The following is a 13472-nucleotide window of genomic DNA, read 5'->3' on the forward strand; positions in this document are numbered from 1 at the left end:
AGGACACACTCATTTAAAACAATCCAAATTGAAGGTATAGGCTCCACTTCTCGTAGTCATCTTGTGATGCATATTAAATAAGATTAATTTTTTCGAAAGTACTTTGCTACTCACTCAAGAGTGTTCCTCATAACTGGCAACTTCTGGTCATCATAATTTCTTCCGTTGTGTGAGTCGAGTTTCTGTAAACGTCAGCCTTTCAAGTCTTTAAACTCCTTCAACATCACTTCACTCCTATGAACTCACTTGATCACACTAAATGACCTTGTCATGCAAATTACTGATGTCGGGTCTCTCCGCCAAAATTAAGTTACAATAGGAATTTTTTAATGAGTAAAAGAAACATAACAAGTATTGTCCTCAGTGCATATTAATTATTTACTTTTTGATTAACACCAGAGAATCTTCTATGTGAGACTTGGCGGACCAAAGTTTTGCAAAAAGTGGAAAGAATTATGAATTGGTATGAAATTAAAATGGTTTTTTCCACGATGGGGTCACTTTCGATCGGGACGTTTCGATCGATCACATCTGACAGCATGGTTCCAACGATCAAAGAACATGGTTGCAGGCATATCCAGTCGACCGATATTGTTATATAAACATTAATTTGAAATTAAAAAAGTTTTATTTTTCGTTCTTTACAAGAATTGCTAGCATCAGTCACAAAAAATTGCTTGAAACTTAGCTTTAGAGAGTTGCTGGCAAATATGGGCGAAATTTGGGGATACTCTTATGTCTAACGAACAAAACACATGGTTCATTAGACATCATTTTAGCCAATAATCAAATGAAATATTAGATAAGAATGGAAATACACCAACGAACTGTTGTCAAGGGACACGTCATGTGTTTAAAAGCCTTTTGATGAACATTCAATAATTTCGCATAAATTGAAGTTTTCTATGAAATCGTGGACGTTTTCGTACTTAACATGTGATTTAACTGATTCTCTTTTCATGCGCTATTTCGGAAAGGGGAAACTCATTCAAAACCTACTGGTCCACAAAACTAATTTAGTTTGATTTCCAATATCTCTATGTCAGTCTCGAGTATAAGCACCAGTTAACCTCTGTGGATATAAATTATTGTTCTTTTAAAGTACTAGTTCTCCTGCTGGTCGGTTAATTGCTAGGGTTGTAAGACGTTGGAAAAAAATATAGAGTTAGCAATAGCACACAATATTCCATATGTAACAAATATAGAAGCCTTGACTGTGCTTTGTTCTGTTGTAAAGCACGCAAAAAGCGGCAAGAGCAAGAAAGAACTGTAGGGAAAAACACAAGACGTAGTCTCGTGTTCCTCTCCACCTCTTGATTTTTATGGGCGCGTTTTTATGCGCAGTACAGGATGCGTAGAGCTATACTTAGGAATAGCAATTAAACGTGATTTTAGCGGGCCCCCGTAAAGAAAACAAACATTACGAAAAAATGGCTCAATCGTTTAGGTTCATTCATAGCAGTGAGATGCATGGATCACTCCCTCATACTTCACACTGGCACTGTTACGCCCCGCTGATTTTTTTTTTTGATGATCATGACTTAAGAACCAAATGGAGGTTATTCTTCCTTGTTTCCAAAAAGAGAGGAAGAATTAAGCGATTAAAAAACCTTTACAGCAAAAGAGATGGTAAATTGTTAGTCTGAAAAGTTCTCATGTTAAAAGCGTTCTCAAAGAGCTAACAACGAGTTAACTCTCCAGGGTAACTTAGTCTTGAGCGAGAGTGTATTAGCACATTCTTTGTTCTTGTTCGGACGACAAAGAGAAAAACAAACAAAGAATCGCCCGCCTAAAACATCCTTACGGCTAAGGGAATAATTAGATAAATATTTTTCTTGGATCCGTTTTCATCGATCAAAACATTTAAAAAGGTTTCGGTTTCATTCAAACCACGTGGTTGTTAATAATTACTTGCGAAGTAACATGTCGAAGTGTGCAAGGCATGAGCCAGACTTTTACGTAACATTAATTTATTCCATAAAGTTTGCGACCGTACCTGTAATTCAAAATACCGTCTGAAGGGTAAAGCCAACTGTAGTAGGCTTTACCAAGTCGAGCAAAACGAGTTAAAGGAGGAAAAGGGGAGTAGTCTATGGGATTATTCGACCTGAAGATCAGCTTCCTTACTGGAGAACGTCTAGAATATCAATTTTTCAAAGCATATTTTTTAATGGTCATGATGTATATTTGGTTATTGAACCCTCTTCTCAAGAAGCCACATGCTGGCAAATAGCTGTTGCATGAAACTAGTTTGTGTTCAAAATTTAAAAAAAGCAGGCGTAAGCAGACGATTTCAAGCCATGTTCGTTATTGTTTTGCCTCTTTTCTCAGAAGGCCTCTGAAATTTACCGCCGATGGACGCATTTTGCAGGATGGGGTAAAGGAAGCTGAAATCAATTGATTCAAACTAGATGTTTGATGAAAGTTTTACAGCTCGAAACGACCGAGCTAGGTACAAAACAACCAAACTGGGTATGAAATGCTTAATTGTTTGGGTACGAGACGACTCAACTGTTTGGGTAAGAAACGTCCTAGCTGGCTACAAAACCACCGAAGTTACGAAACGATTGGTAACCTTGCAATCAATCGCATTTACCAAAAATTGATGTTGTTGTACAGCTGGAATTTTTTACTAAACAGCGGGACTATCACTGGTTACTTTGGGGTCACATGACGTCCAACAATAAAATTGTTGGCTGAAAATTTCTGATCTGAGTGGAAAACATTATTACAAATAATCTATACACAAAAACACAAAAATCTTTGACATAGAAGGTAGCAATGGAATACTTCCTGCTCGTGTTTATAGACGACCACCGTTACACGTGAATATGACTTGGCTGAGGGTAACGTTGAGCCAGAATGACATTTTGGTTTTGTGGTATTTTTCTCTCTTAAACACTTGAAAGGAGGTCATCAAAATGTTCGATTCGTTCCTGCATCGCCTCCTAATCCTCCTAGGCTTTGATGAGATAGCGGGTGGTCCGTGGAACAGTGAACGTCTGCATCGTTCCAAAGCGTCCTTTTCTCCCATCGGTTTTGAAATTCAATGTACCTTTTAAAAGAAAAAAGTATTTACGCTCGAAATGTGCTATGAACATGATATCTGTGAAATTCTAGGGAGAAATGTGCACAAAAATGAGAACTGAATTTGAAGCGTTGGAAATAACAAGTTAGACAGTTTGTCTTAAAGAACCAAATATTCAGATATAGAGACCCAAATATCGGTAACACGTTGTTCCATCGCCAAGAGATCCAGGTCTGCAGGAACAGCAATAAGAGTCTAAGGTGTTCTCGCAATCGGCATTAATTGAACAGAATGACGGGGAAGCGTAAAAGTAAATATCAGAAGGGGAATTTTCTTCTTAGTCTCCCTCAAGTACCATTCAAAAAACGCTCATCCTTCCCACAAAGGAAAGTCAAGTTCCTTTTTTTTCCTTTTATGCAAATTGTGCAGCCTTTATCTTGACGTAGTTACTTTTTCCCCCAGTATTTTATCAACTTACATTGAACAATGAACCGAGAGCGCGACACACTTAACAAACGCTATTGACGATAGGGTCGACACCTCGAAATCAAAGTATAAGCTGGGTTTATCATGGAAGTTCCGCCGTATCGCTAATACGCAAAATAAACTATTTCCAATAAGATAAAATTAAAGAATATCTAATCGAAAGAAAACAATGCGAAGATTCCAGAACATTTGTACCGAACGTTTAAATTTAATTAAAGAATAAATTGTTGACGCGAAGTAATTTCAAATCTAATGAAGTAATAGTCGAAGAAAGCTCAGAGAAATAACACCTTGCAACGACAATTGCTTTATGAGAACTATACGTTTTCTGATAAAATCTCCTCCCACCTTTGCAGGTATGTCCATCTCCAGAAAAACCGGCTTTGCAAGTGCAACGATACGATCCCAGACTATTTTGGCAGTGAGCGTTCACATCACAAACGCTAATGGAGGCATCACATTCGTCAGTAACTGTTAATGAATATGCAAATCGTTTAGAGCGACATTCTACGCTGATCATAAAGCACAATTATTATTCAGATCCTATTTAATTAAGTTAGTCATTGTTAAAAAAACCCAAGAGTGTGTGTTTCAAGCAGCTTTAACGAGCAGGCTTTCCAAGACTTTCTATGGATATCGTTCCAATAACTCATGAAACGTTGCTTTGTGTTTAATTAAAGCGAGGCATAACCAATGAGTACACCTTGCTTGGTAGGATGCAAAGGAGTCAAGATTTATCAAATCTTACTTTGAAAAACTTACTTTCTTTAGAATATGCAATTTTTGCTTTCGCATATTGTCGTACATGGATTAAGGTATCAAATACATAAATAGGATAAAGGAAAAAAATTGAAAAAAAAAAACACCTCGTTTCGAAATGCGCGAGCGCTCATTCCTGGGTGATGCAAATTAAGTTGATACAGTTTCCTGTTGTTAGATTAAGTGCCAGCCACCTGCTCTGTTGGGGGTGACACAAAAATTCCTTCCTGCTTCATAACTAGTTTCCAAGGAACAAACCTTAAACAATTAAGAACAATTCTAACTTTTCTTCGACATAGTAATGGTCTTTTCCGGGCGTTCTCTCCACCAAACGATCAAACTTACGACCAACAATAAAACAAGGATTGTACCTGCCAGGTACAATACCTTTTAGTGTGGATCCATCCTGTTTAAATTACTTTACCTTCGGTTTTCTTGTAACAATGAGCCAACACAGGAGTGTCAGTTTGCAAGAAATTCAGCCAGTATTTTCCGCTGACCACTTGTCCACCTTCGGTCGCCTTGATTTCCTTGTACGAGTCTGCCGACAGCTTTGGAGTGGCTCCGAGAATAGCTAGAAAATAAGGAAACGAGAAATTGAAGAAAAGCCGCAATGTATTCAGCTCTAGGACAGTTAGCCAAATCATTGTGCCTTAACGCCCACCTCTCTTTACATCTCGTCTGAAGTAATATCTCTCAGAGTTGGGTACAGAATCTTCAGGCATGGCTTCCTTTGTACAGTCACTCAATTCACACTTGTTTTGGGGAACGTTTAGTCAAGCCAAGGATGGAGACTTCGTGTGTATCACGATGGTACTGGGTAACAACTGAATGATTATTGCAGTCTTCCTTCACTTTTAAAAATCGATGAAGAGATCTTTGAAGAGAAAGTGACTCCAAATTGAACTTGACTTGTATTGAAAGAGGATGGTGATAAAACAATGAAACATGATGCTCTTTCGTAAAAAATGTTGTGGTTATTCATCGTGGTGAATAACAATAAAAGCTACGTTTTTCATTAGTTGTTTTTTAATAGCTCTGATTGGTGCATTGCGATCCTTGCTGTTTCATTCAGTGATTTCCTCCCTCGGCAGTCCGCTTTCGCACGGCTCTCCTGTTGTTGTGTTTTTTGATCGTGGGCATCCACGCTTCTAGAATTTATATTCCACTATCCTTGTTGATGTTGTCAGGGTGAAGTCTTCAATGAATTTCCTCTTTGACCCTGGGCGTGTAGTAATAAGGGTCACGATCAATAAACTTTACTTCGTTCCTGAGTGTGTTGTGCCCGGTGTTGTGAGCATGCTCTGAAACGGCGGAGGTCTCGGTACGGCTGGGAAATCAACTCATCACAGCAGAGCATCATGCTTTATAAGATCACGCATGAGCAGTCTACCTCATCGTCTGAAGAAGACTAACAGCATGCAGTCGGAACGTCGCGATCTATATCACACGTGACTACATCGTGAGACAAACGAAAAACTTAGCTTTTGTGATGCTCTTTTTTTAACTTCTTTTAATTCCACCTGCAGACTTCCTTTGTAAAATTTTGCCTGAGATAGACGCAGTTTCCTTTTTCTTCGAAATTCAAAATATGATATCGTTGTTATGATGCAAGTAAATGACAACGAAACTCTTAATTTTATCTAAGAAAAACATTTTTAAGAATTCGTTGGCTTTTCAAAACTCGTTTCTTATTATCTGTCGTTATGACACTGTAGGCGCAAGAATTTGGATTATCATTTTTTGTTAGTGTTGGTGTTTCATAGTTTCGTGTTAGGTGTTTATTTTCTCGTCTTCCATTAGTGTCCTTTGTCAGTTACCAGTTTTGTACTTGTTATATTTATTTGCATATCGTATATATATTGGTTGCGCGTAATTTATTTGGTTAGTTGTCTAGTTTGTGAAAATTACCGTTACATATCTAGCTCTGGGTTTCATGTTTTCGTCTTTGGTTTGGTCACATTCGTCTTGTAAGTATCCTTGTTTATTTCGCTTTGTCGTTTTCCAGTACTTTCACTCATACGATGTAAGTTATTTTATGCTCATTCGCGTGTTTGTAATTTTGTCATTTTCAGTTACCGTATTCAACAATGTGTCAAGTTTGTTCTAGTAAAGTTTGAGATACGAGTGATTAGCGTTTGCGGCTATATTTTGTAAAAGACGAATCTGGTTTATTGGAAGTTTATGACGATGTCTCGCAACGGTTCTGATGTCTACCTGTCTTATTCGGCCGGGAAGAACGGCCAACCTGCCGAAAACGGTTCACGTGCTCGTAAACCGAATACCTCTTTGGATCAAGAAGGAATCTCTCTTGAACGCATCCGTGAACTCAGAAAGCGGAGAGGAGGAGTGTTGTCTTCGTTAACGTCCAAGCGTCGAGAGATCGATAGTCTTTTAACGGATGAAAATAATTTGGAGACGGTGAAAGTAAAGCTGTCGGAAATCACGTCGCTATTTCGAAGATTTACCGAGGCTCATGACGCGTATAATGTAGCTCTGGTTGAGGAAAGTCAGAGACAAGAATCAGACCTCTATTTCGCCGACATTGAAAGCAGTTTAGATTTTTTCTGCCGTACGGTCAATGATTGGTTACGTGTCACGGAAGCCAGGCTTCAAGATAACCTGTTAACGCCTGACGACAGCGCTTCTCAAATTGGGTCCGAGGTTCGTAGCAAGTCTAGACCATCCATGTGTGGATCGAGAACGAGTCACTTTTCTAAAACGAGCTCCATATCTGCTGCAAGAGCCAAAGAGGCAGCTCGCATCGCGGAACTTCGAGCGGAGGCACACGCTTTGAAACACCGCTATTCGCTTCAGGAATCGGAGCTACGCCTCAAGAGGCAAGAGTACGACCTGCAGTTGAAGAAAGATGAATTAAACCTCAAAACTGAGTACGCTAAAGCGGTGGCTAGAGAAGAAGCTTACGCTCAAGCTGAAGCGGGTAATTTCGCGCCTAGCAACGTGGCCTCTAGGAATCCTCGTTGTCCTGTTTCAGTCGTATCCTCCATCACTGAAAAGTCAAGGACTGGTGGTTCAAAACGTGAGTCATTTGTACCTGCCGATAAGAAAGAGAAATTGTCTGTGAAGTCAAGTAACCCGGTTAAAGATCATAAGGGTGCTGTGAGTGATTCAAGTTCAAGCTCTGGCAACTCAGGTCTGAGCGACCAGGCCTATGGCATTCTCGTCCAGCAGAACCGAGTAATGGAAGAGTTCGTGAAACAGCAGCAAAGGAACTTGTTACCCAGGAGACGTGTACCTGTGTTCAGTGGAGACCCTTTACATTACTGTGCTTTCATTCGCGCGTTCGAGACCGTAATCGAAACTAGAGAACTAGATTACGCTGGGAGACTCTATTACCTCGAACAGCACACAGCTGGCAGAGCTCAAGAGTTGGTACAAAGTTGCCTCTACATGAAAGCCGAAGATGGGTACGTAAAGGCAAAGAAACTCTTAGAGAGCAAATTTGGACAGAAGCACAAAATCGCTATGGCATATGTGGATAAAGTCACTAATGGTCCAGTCATCAAAGCTGAAGATGCAGACGCCCTAGAAGGCTTTGCCGTTTTGCTCTCTAGCTGTACAAACACTCTTAAGGCTATCGGCCATTCCAGCAAGTTCGAAAGTCCGGATAGCATGCGGAAGATTATTGAGAGGCTCCCCCGAAGTTGCAAGCCAGTTGGCGGGACAACGCTGATCGGATCCTCAACTCGGAAGCGAGAGATGTCTGCATTGATGATATTTCACTCTTCGTTGAACAGAAAGCTCGCACCTTGTCCAATCCAGTTTTTGGCAAGCTTCCTTGTTTGGAAAAGGAGAAGAAGAACAGCAAGGATAGGGGTTCGAGATCGAAGTCTGAGAGACCCGGTGGAAAACAGCTAAGCCTCGTCACGATTTCCGAGACGAAATCTGCTCTCAATTCATCTGCTGATGTGTTGAGTGCAGTTCATTCTTCTAAGAAGAACTGTCTGTTTTGTAATGCAGATCACAATCTCACCGAATGTTCCAGTTTCGCCAAAGTACCTCCAACAGATCGTCAGGAGTTTGTCATGAAGCAGAGGCTATGCTTTTCGTGCTTAGGTGGAGGCCATCAGTCTAGAAGTTGTCACAAAAGGAAGCCCTGTATTCACTGTAATAAGAGACACGCTACTGTAATGCATGTAGGTGCACCAGAAGCTATTGTTGCGTCCGACCGTGGTAAGGATGGACCTCAGAGCGAGAACAACCAGTCCAGTACTGAGAAGAACAGAGCTGATCACTTTTGTGGCCTAACCACAATGGAGGGTTCCGTGACTGCATTGCCCATTGTTGCTGTGAAGGTCAAAGTCAAAGGAAGTCCTCGGTCCGTGGAGACCTATGCGTTGCTGGATAATGGATCTAACACCACCTTTTGCTCGGCTAATCTGTTGAGACGTCTGAGAGTCTGCGGCAAGGAAATGAGACTCAAGCTAACCACCATGGATAGCTGCAACGATGTGGACAGTCTCGTTGTTACGAACCTGGAAGTGGCTGATCTAGACGAGAACGTTGTCATTTCCTTGCCAGAAGTTCTTTCCCGACCTTCTATGCCTGTAGTGAAAGACGAGATCCCGAAACAGGAGGATGTGGAGCGATGGCCGCACCTCCAAGGCTATGTATACCTAGCAGAATTGAATTCCGAGGTGGATCTATTGATTGGTGCAAATGTACCTGAAGCCCTACAACCGAGAGAAGTTGTCCCTGCCTCTGATGGGGGTCCATATGCAACTAGAGTTGATCTTGGCTGGGTTATCAATGGCCCAACTGGAAGAAAGCAAAAGTTTGTCCCATCTTCTAGTTTCTTCGTTAACTGTAAGGAGACTCATCCTATGTGTATAGCATGTGCTGATTTTGCAGATGCCACTCTTTCCGATGGTTTAAGCATGTCAAGGGATGACTTAAAGTTCATGAACATTGTAGAGGATTCAGTTATGCAGTGTGAAGATGGTCATTATCAGGTTTCTCTACCGTTAAGGGACCTCAACTTGCAGATGCCAGCAAACCGGAGTCAAGCAGAACGCCGTGCTCTCTATCTTAAACGTAAATTCTCCAAAGATGTGAAGTTTCGCGAGGACTATGTTGCTTGTCTTGGGAAGGTGATCGGTGACGGTTTTGCAGAAAAGGTTCCCCTGGATGTCCTGGAGAGATCAGATGGTAAGGTGTGGTTTATCCCGCACCACGGCGTTTATCATCATAAGAAACCGGATAAAATACGTGTCGTTTTCGATTGCTCAGCCCATTCTCAAGGAACTTCCCTGAATGATGAGCTGTTTCAAGGTCCTGACTTAACCAATAATCTGGTTGGCGTGCTGATCCGTTTCCGGCAGGAGCCAGTCGCAGTCATGGGTGACGTTCAATCTATGTTCCATCAGGTGCGTGTCCCAGAAGAAGATAGAGACCTCCTACGGTTCCTTTGGTGGCCCCGTGGTGACTTCTCCAAGGAATTAGAAGAGTATCGGATGACCGTACATCTGTTCGGTGCGGTTTCGTCTCCCAGTTGTGCTAACTTTGCCATGCGACGGAATGCCGAAGATCATAGGCACGAGTTTTCCCCTGACGTGGTTAGTACTGTCTTGAAGAATTTCTACGTTGACGACTGCCTGAAGTCCTTACCTTCAGCGACTGTTGCAATAAAGCATGTGGAAGAACTTCGTCGGCTAATGCTGAGGGGAGGTTTCAATTTGACTAAATGGATCAGCAATGACCGCGAAGTCTTGGAATCCATTCCTGTAGAAGCTAGAGCGAAGGGTGTTAAAGATCTGGATCTTGATAACGACGTGCTTCCTGCAGAGAGAGCCCTAGGTGTATCCTGGTTTGTCGAGACAGATACATTTGGTTTCAAAGTGAACATTAAGGAGAAACCTTGTACCAGGCGTGGTATCCTTTCCGTGGTGAGTTCAGTTTACGATCCTCTCGGTATGGCAGCGCCTTTCATCCTTCCGGCAAAACTGCTCCTTCAGGATCTGTGCAGAAAGAGTTTGGGTTGGGATGATGAGATTCCCAGCGACTACCTATCTCGTTGGCGTGTGTGGCTAAATGGTCTGCCGAAATCTTTTGTTGTTCACGTGAGTAAAGATTCGAGTATCGTTTCTATCATCCAACGGTTTTCTTCATGGTTCAAATTGTTGAAGTTTATCGCGCTGTGTCTTCGCTGCCAGAGAAGATTTGTGATGAGGAGAAAAGTGTCAAAGGAGAATTGTTTGGATACTGCTGACGCATCTGGAGCGAAATTGGTGACAAACGCAGAGTTGGAAGAAGCCGGAAAAGAGATTATCAAGTTCGAGCAGAATCTCACCTTTGCAGAAGAATTAGAAGCCGTTAAGGGAGGTAAATGCGTCAAGGGGTCAAGTGCACTTGCAAGATTAGATCCGATCTTGACCGATGGTCTTCTTCGTGTTGGCGGGCGCCTTAGCAGGGCTACCCTATCAGACGACTCTAAGCATCAGATTATCATTCCTAAAGATTCTCATCTAGCTCGTCTGCTTGTGAACCACTTTCACCAGAAAAGCGGCCATTCTGGTAGAGAATATGTCCTGGCTCTGTTGCGCGATTGTTTCTGGTTGATTCGTGCCAACTCTACTGTTAGAAGTGTGCTTTCATCCTGCTTTGATTGCAAACGACGACAAGGTCCCGTTGGAGAACAAAAGATGGCAAATCTGCCTCGGCCTCGAGTTACACCAGATCAACCCCCCTTCACGTGCGTGGGGATAGATTATTTTGGTCCCTTTCTTGTTCGTCAAAAGAGGAGCATGGTCAAACGTTATGGTGCAATCTTCACTTGTTTGGCACTGCGAGCTGTTCATCTGGAGGTGTGTCACTCACTGGACACTGACTCTTTTATTCACGCACTCAGACGTTTTATCGCTCGTAGAGGTCAAGTTAAAGAAATTCGCTCCGACAATGGTTCAAATTTCGTAGGAGGTGAAAGGGAGCTTCGCGTCATGATTGACAGCTGGAATCAAGCTAAAATTCATGACGCCCTTCTGCAGAAAAGCATCAAATGGGTTTTTAACCCACCCGGAGCCTCGCGTCATGGTGGTGTCTGGGAGAGGCTAATTAGATCTACACGCAAGGTTCTGGGTGCCCTGGTTAAAGAACAAAGTCTCGATGATGAGAGTCTTCAGACCTTGTTGTGTGAATGTGAGAGCATTATCAATGGAAGACCTCTGACCACAGTTTCTGACGATCCAAAGGATTTAGAACCACTATCACCGAACCATCTTCTCCTGCTTCGCAGCGAGACACCTCTTCCTCCAGGCTTGTTCTTCAAGAGCGACACATACTCCAGGAGAAGATGGCGGCAAGTACAATATTTGGCTGATGTTTTCTGGGGTCGCTGGAAGAGAGAATATCTCCCTCTGCTACAGTCACGTCAGAAATGGTTTCGACCAAAGAAAAACTTTGCCGTGGGGGACACTGTTATCGTGGTTGACGAAAATTTGCCAAGGAATGCGTGGGCAATTGGTCGGATTACAGAGGTTTTTCCTGACAAATATGGATTTGTCCGCCGTGTCAAGGTTAAAACCAAGACATCAACTTTGGAGCGCCCTATCAGTAAACTATGTCTTCTGGAATCAATTGAACAAGTGGAAGGAAAAATTCATTGACTTTCCTTAATCGTGTGATTACCAAGATTGCGTGACTTTTCTTTGAGGAGAAAGATTTAAATTGACACTTTATAGTACTTCGTTGACTCTGTTAGGCGTCTGAACATTAAGTAAAGATCGCCTAAGTTCAATTAGCTTTGTTAAGTTTGCGCCTTTTAGTGTTTTGCTGGTAAATACTTGGATTTAGATCTTCGTATTTAAGGGGCCGGAATGTAGGCGCAAGAATTTGGATTATCATTTTTTGTTAGTGTTGGTGTTTCATAGTTTCGTGTTAGGTGTTTATTTTCTCGTCTTCCATTAGTGTCCTTTGTCAGTTACCAGTTTTGTACTTGTTATATTTATTTGCATATCGTATATATATTGGTTGCGCGTAATTTATTTGGTTAGTTGTCTAGTTTGTGAAAATTACCGTTACATATCTAGCTCTGGGTTTCATGTTTTCGTCTTTGGTTTGGTCACATTCGTCTTGTAAGTATCCTTGTTTATTTCGCTTTGTCGTTTTCCAGTACTTTCACTCATACGATGTAAGTTATTTTATGCTCATTCGCGTGTTTGTAATTTTGTCATTTTCAGTTACCGTATTCAACAATGTGTCAAGTTTGTTCTAGTAAAGTTTGAGATACGAGTGATTAGCGTTTGCGGCTATAGACACAGCTATGATATTGTTTCACCCCGCGTGCAGGGTGAAGCTCAATTCATTGCGCCATGTAAGGCAATGTAGTTTCTAAACTGAGAGTGTGCTTTCAGTGAGTGGATTAAAAGTTTCAGAATAGGAAGTCACTTCCATGGCCTCAGTATTTCACTTTCTTATAATTCATTTTTCGAGTTCAGTGGCCCACACCACTTTGACTTTCACGTTTGTTCTTATTGTTTGCACGTAGGTGCTTTTCTATGGAGCAAGAAACAACTAGCTTTAACTTAAAACTTCGCAGTGCCGTTCGCTAAGAGACCGAGAAAGGAAGTCGGGCAATCCTTTTGGCCCAAGTAAATTAAGATAGTGCACCTGGTCTTCTGTGAGAGCTTTAACGGGCGATACAATAAATAAAGTGACCGGTTTCTACTATAGAAGAGACGCGATCGATCAGTGGCGCTGCTTTATATATTAAAGATTTTTCATAGCCAATTGGTAACGAAACAGAGACGTCGTTACCTTCATAAAACATATCTATGGCTTTCTGCTGTTCTTCTTGAAATGTCTACATCAAAAAGCGCGCAAAACTACCTAAAAACCTTGTCGTAGATCGCAGTTGTCTGAAAACTTGACCATGAAAGCATTTTGTTCACCATCTTGTTCGTTAGTATGAAAATAGATTACTAACTCTAGCCAATTAGAATTGACGGAAGAATCGGGAAAAAGGGGTTAACCAATAAAAAGTCATTATATATCTTTTTGCCAAAGAGTAACGTCACGGAACACGAGTTGTGTCAGGTTTGCGTAGACGTTCCCTCGCTTCCCTTTCATCTTGGGGTGGAGGGGATGGCTACACGTAGGCTACTGGATGGGAAAACGCTTGGTTCTGGGTTATAATGTTCAGATCGAAAACAGGAAGGTCCGTGCTTCATCGCGAGAGCCAAGT

The 13472-nt window shown here is 41.7% G+C and overlaps 1 protein-coding gene and 1 pseudogene across 1 annotated transcript; both read left to right on the forward strand.

Moving 5' to 3' along the window:
- LOC131769963 (uncharacterized) overlaps window positions 1–13472 on the forward strand; it is a 106069-nt pseudogene that overhangs the window by 29634 nt on the left and 62963 nt on the right.
- On the forward strand, window positions 6016–11895 carry LOC136281094 (uncharacterized). The gene is made up of 3 exons (XM_066167302.1): window positions 6016–6243; window positions 6349–7948; window positions 8032–11895. Exons 2-3 carry the CDS (start codon window positions 6458–6460, stop codon window positions 11893–11895), a joined length of 5355 nt encoding a protein of 1784 aa, XP_066023399.1. The 5' UTR covers window positions 6016–6243; window positions 6349–6457.

The sequence above is a fragment of the Pocillopora verrucosa genome, chromosome 5, assembly GCF_036669915.1.
Source record: "Pocillopora verrucosa isolate sample1 chromosome 5, ASM3666991v2, whole genome shotgun sequence".
In the NCBI taxonomy this organism is placed as follows: Eukaryota; Metazoa; Cnidaria; class Anthozoa; order Scleractinia; family Pocilloporidae; genus Pocillopora; species Pocillopora verrucosa.

What these genes read in the sequence shown, in the direction of transcription:
- LOC136281094 (XM_066167302.1), top strand. Translation starts at nt 6,458, where the DNA reads ATGACGATGTCTCGCAACGGTTCTGATGTCTACCTGTCTTATTCGGCC. An exon ending in TCCCCCGAAGTTGCAAGCCA is followed by an intron (nt 7,949 to 8,031) that starts GTTGGCGGGACA and finishes TTCGTTGAACAG; the next exon opens with AAAGCTCGCACCTTGTCCAA.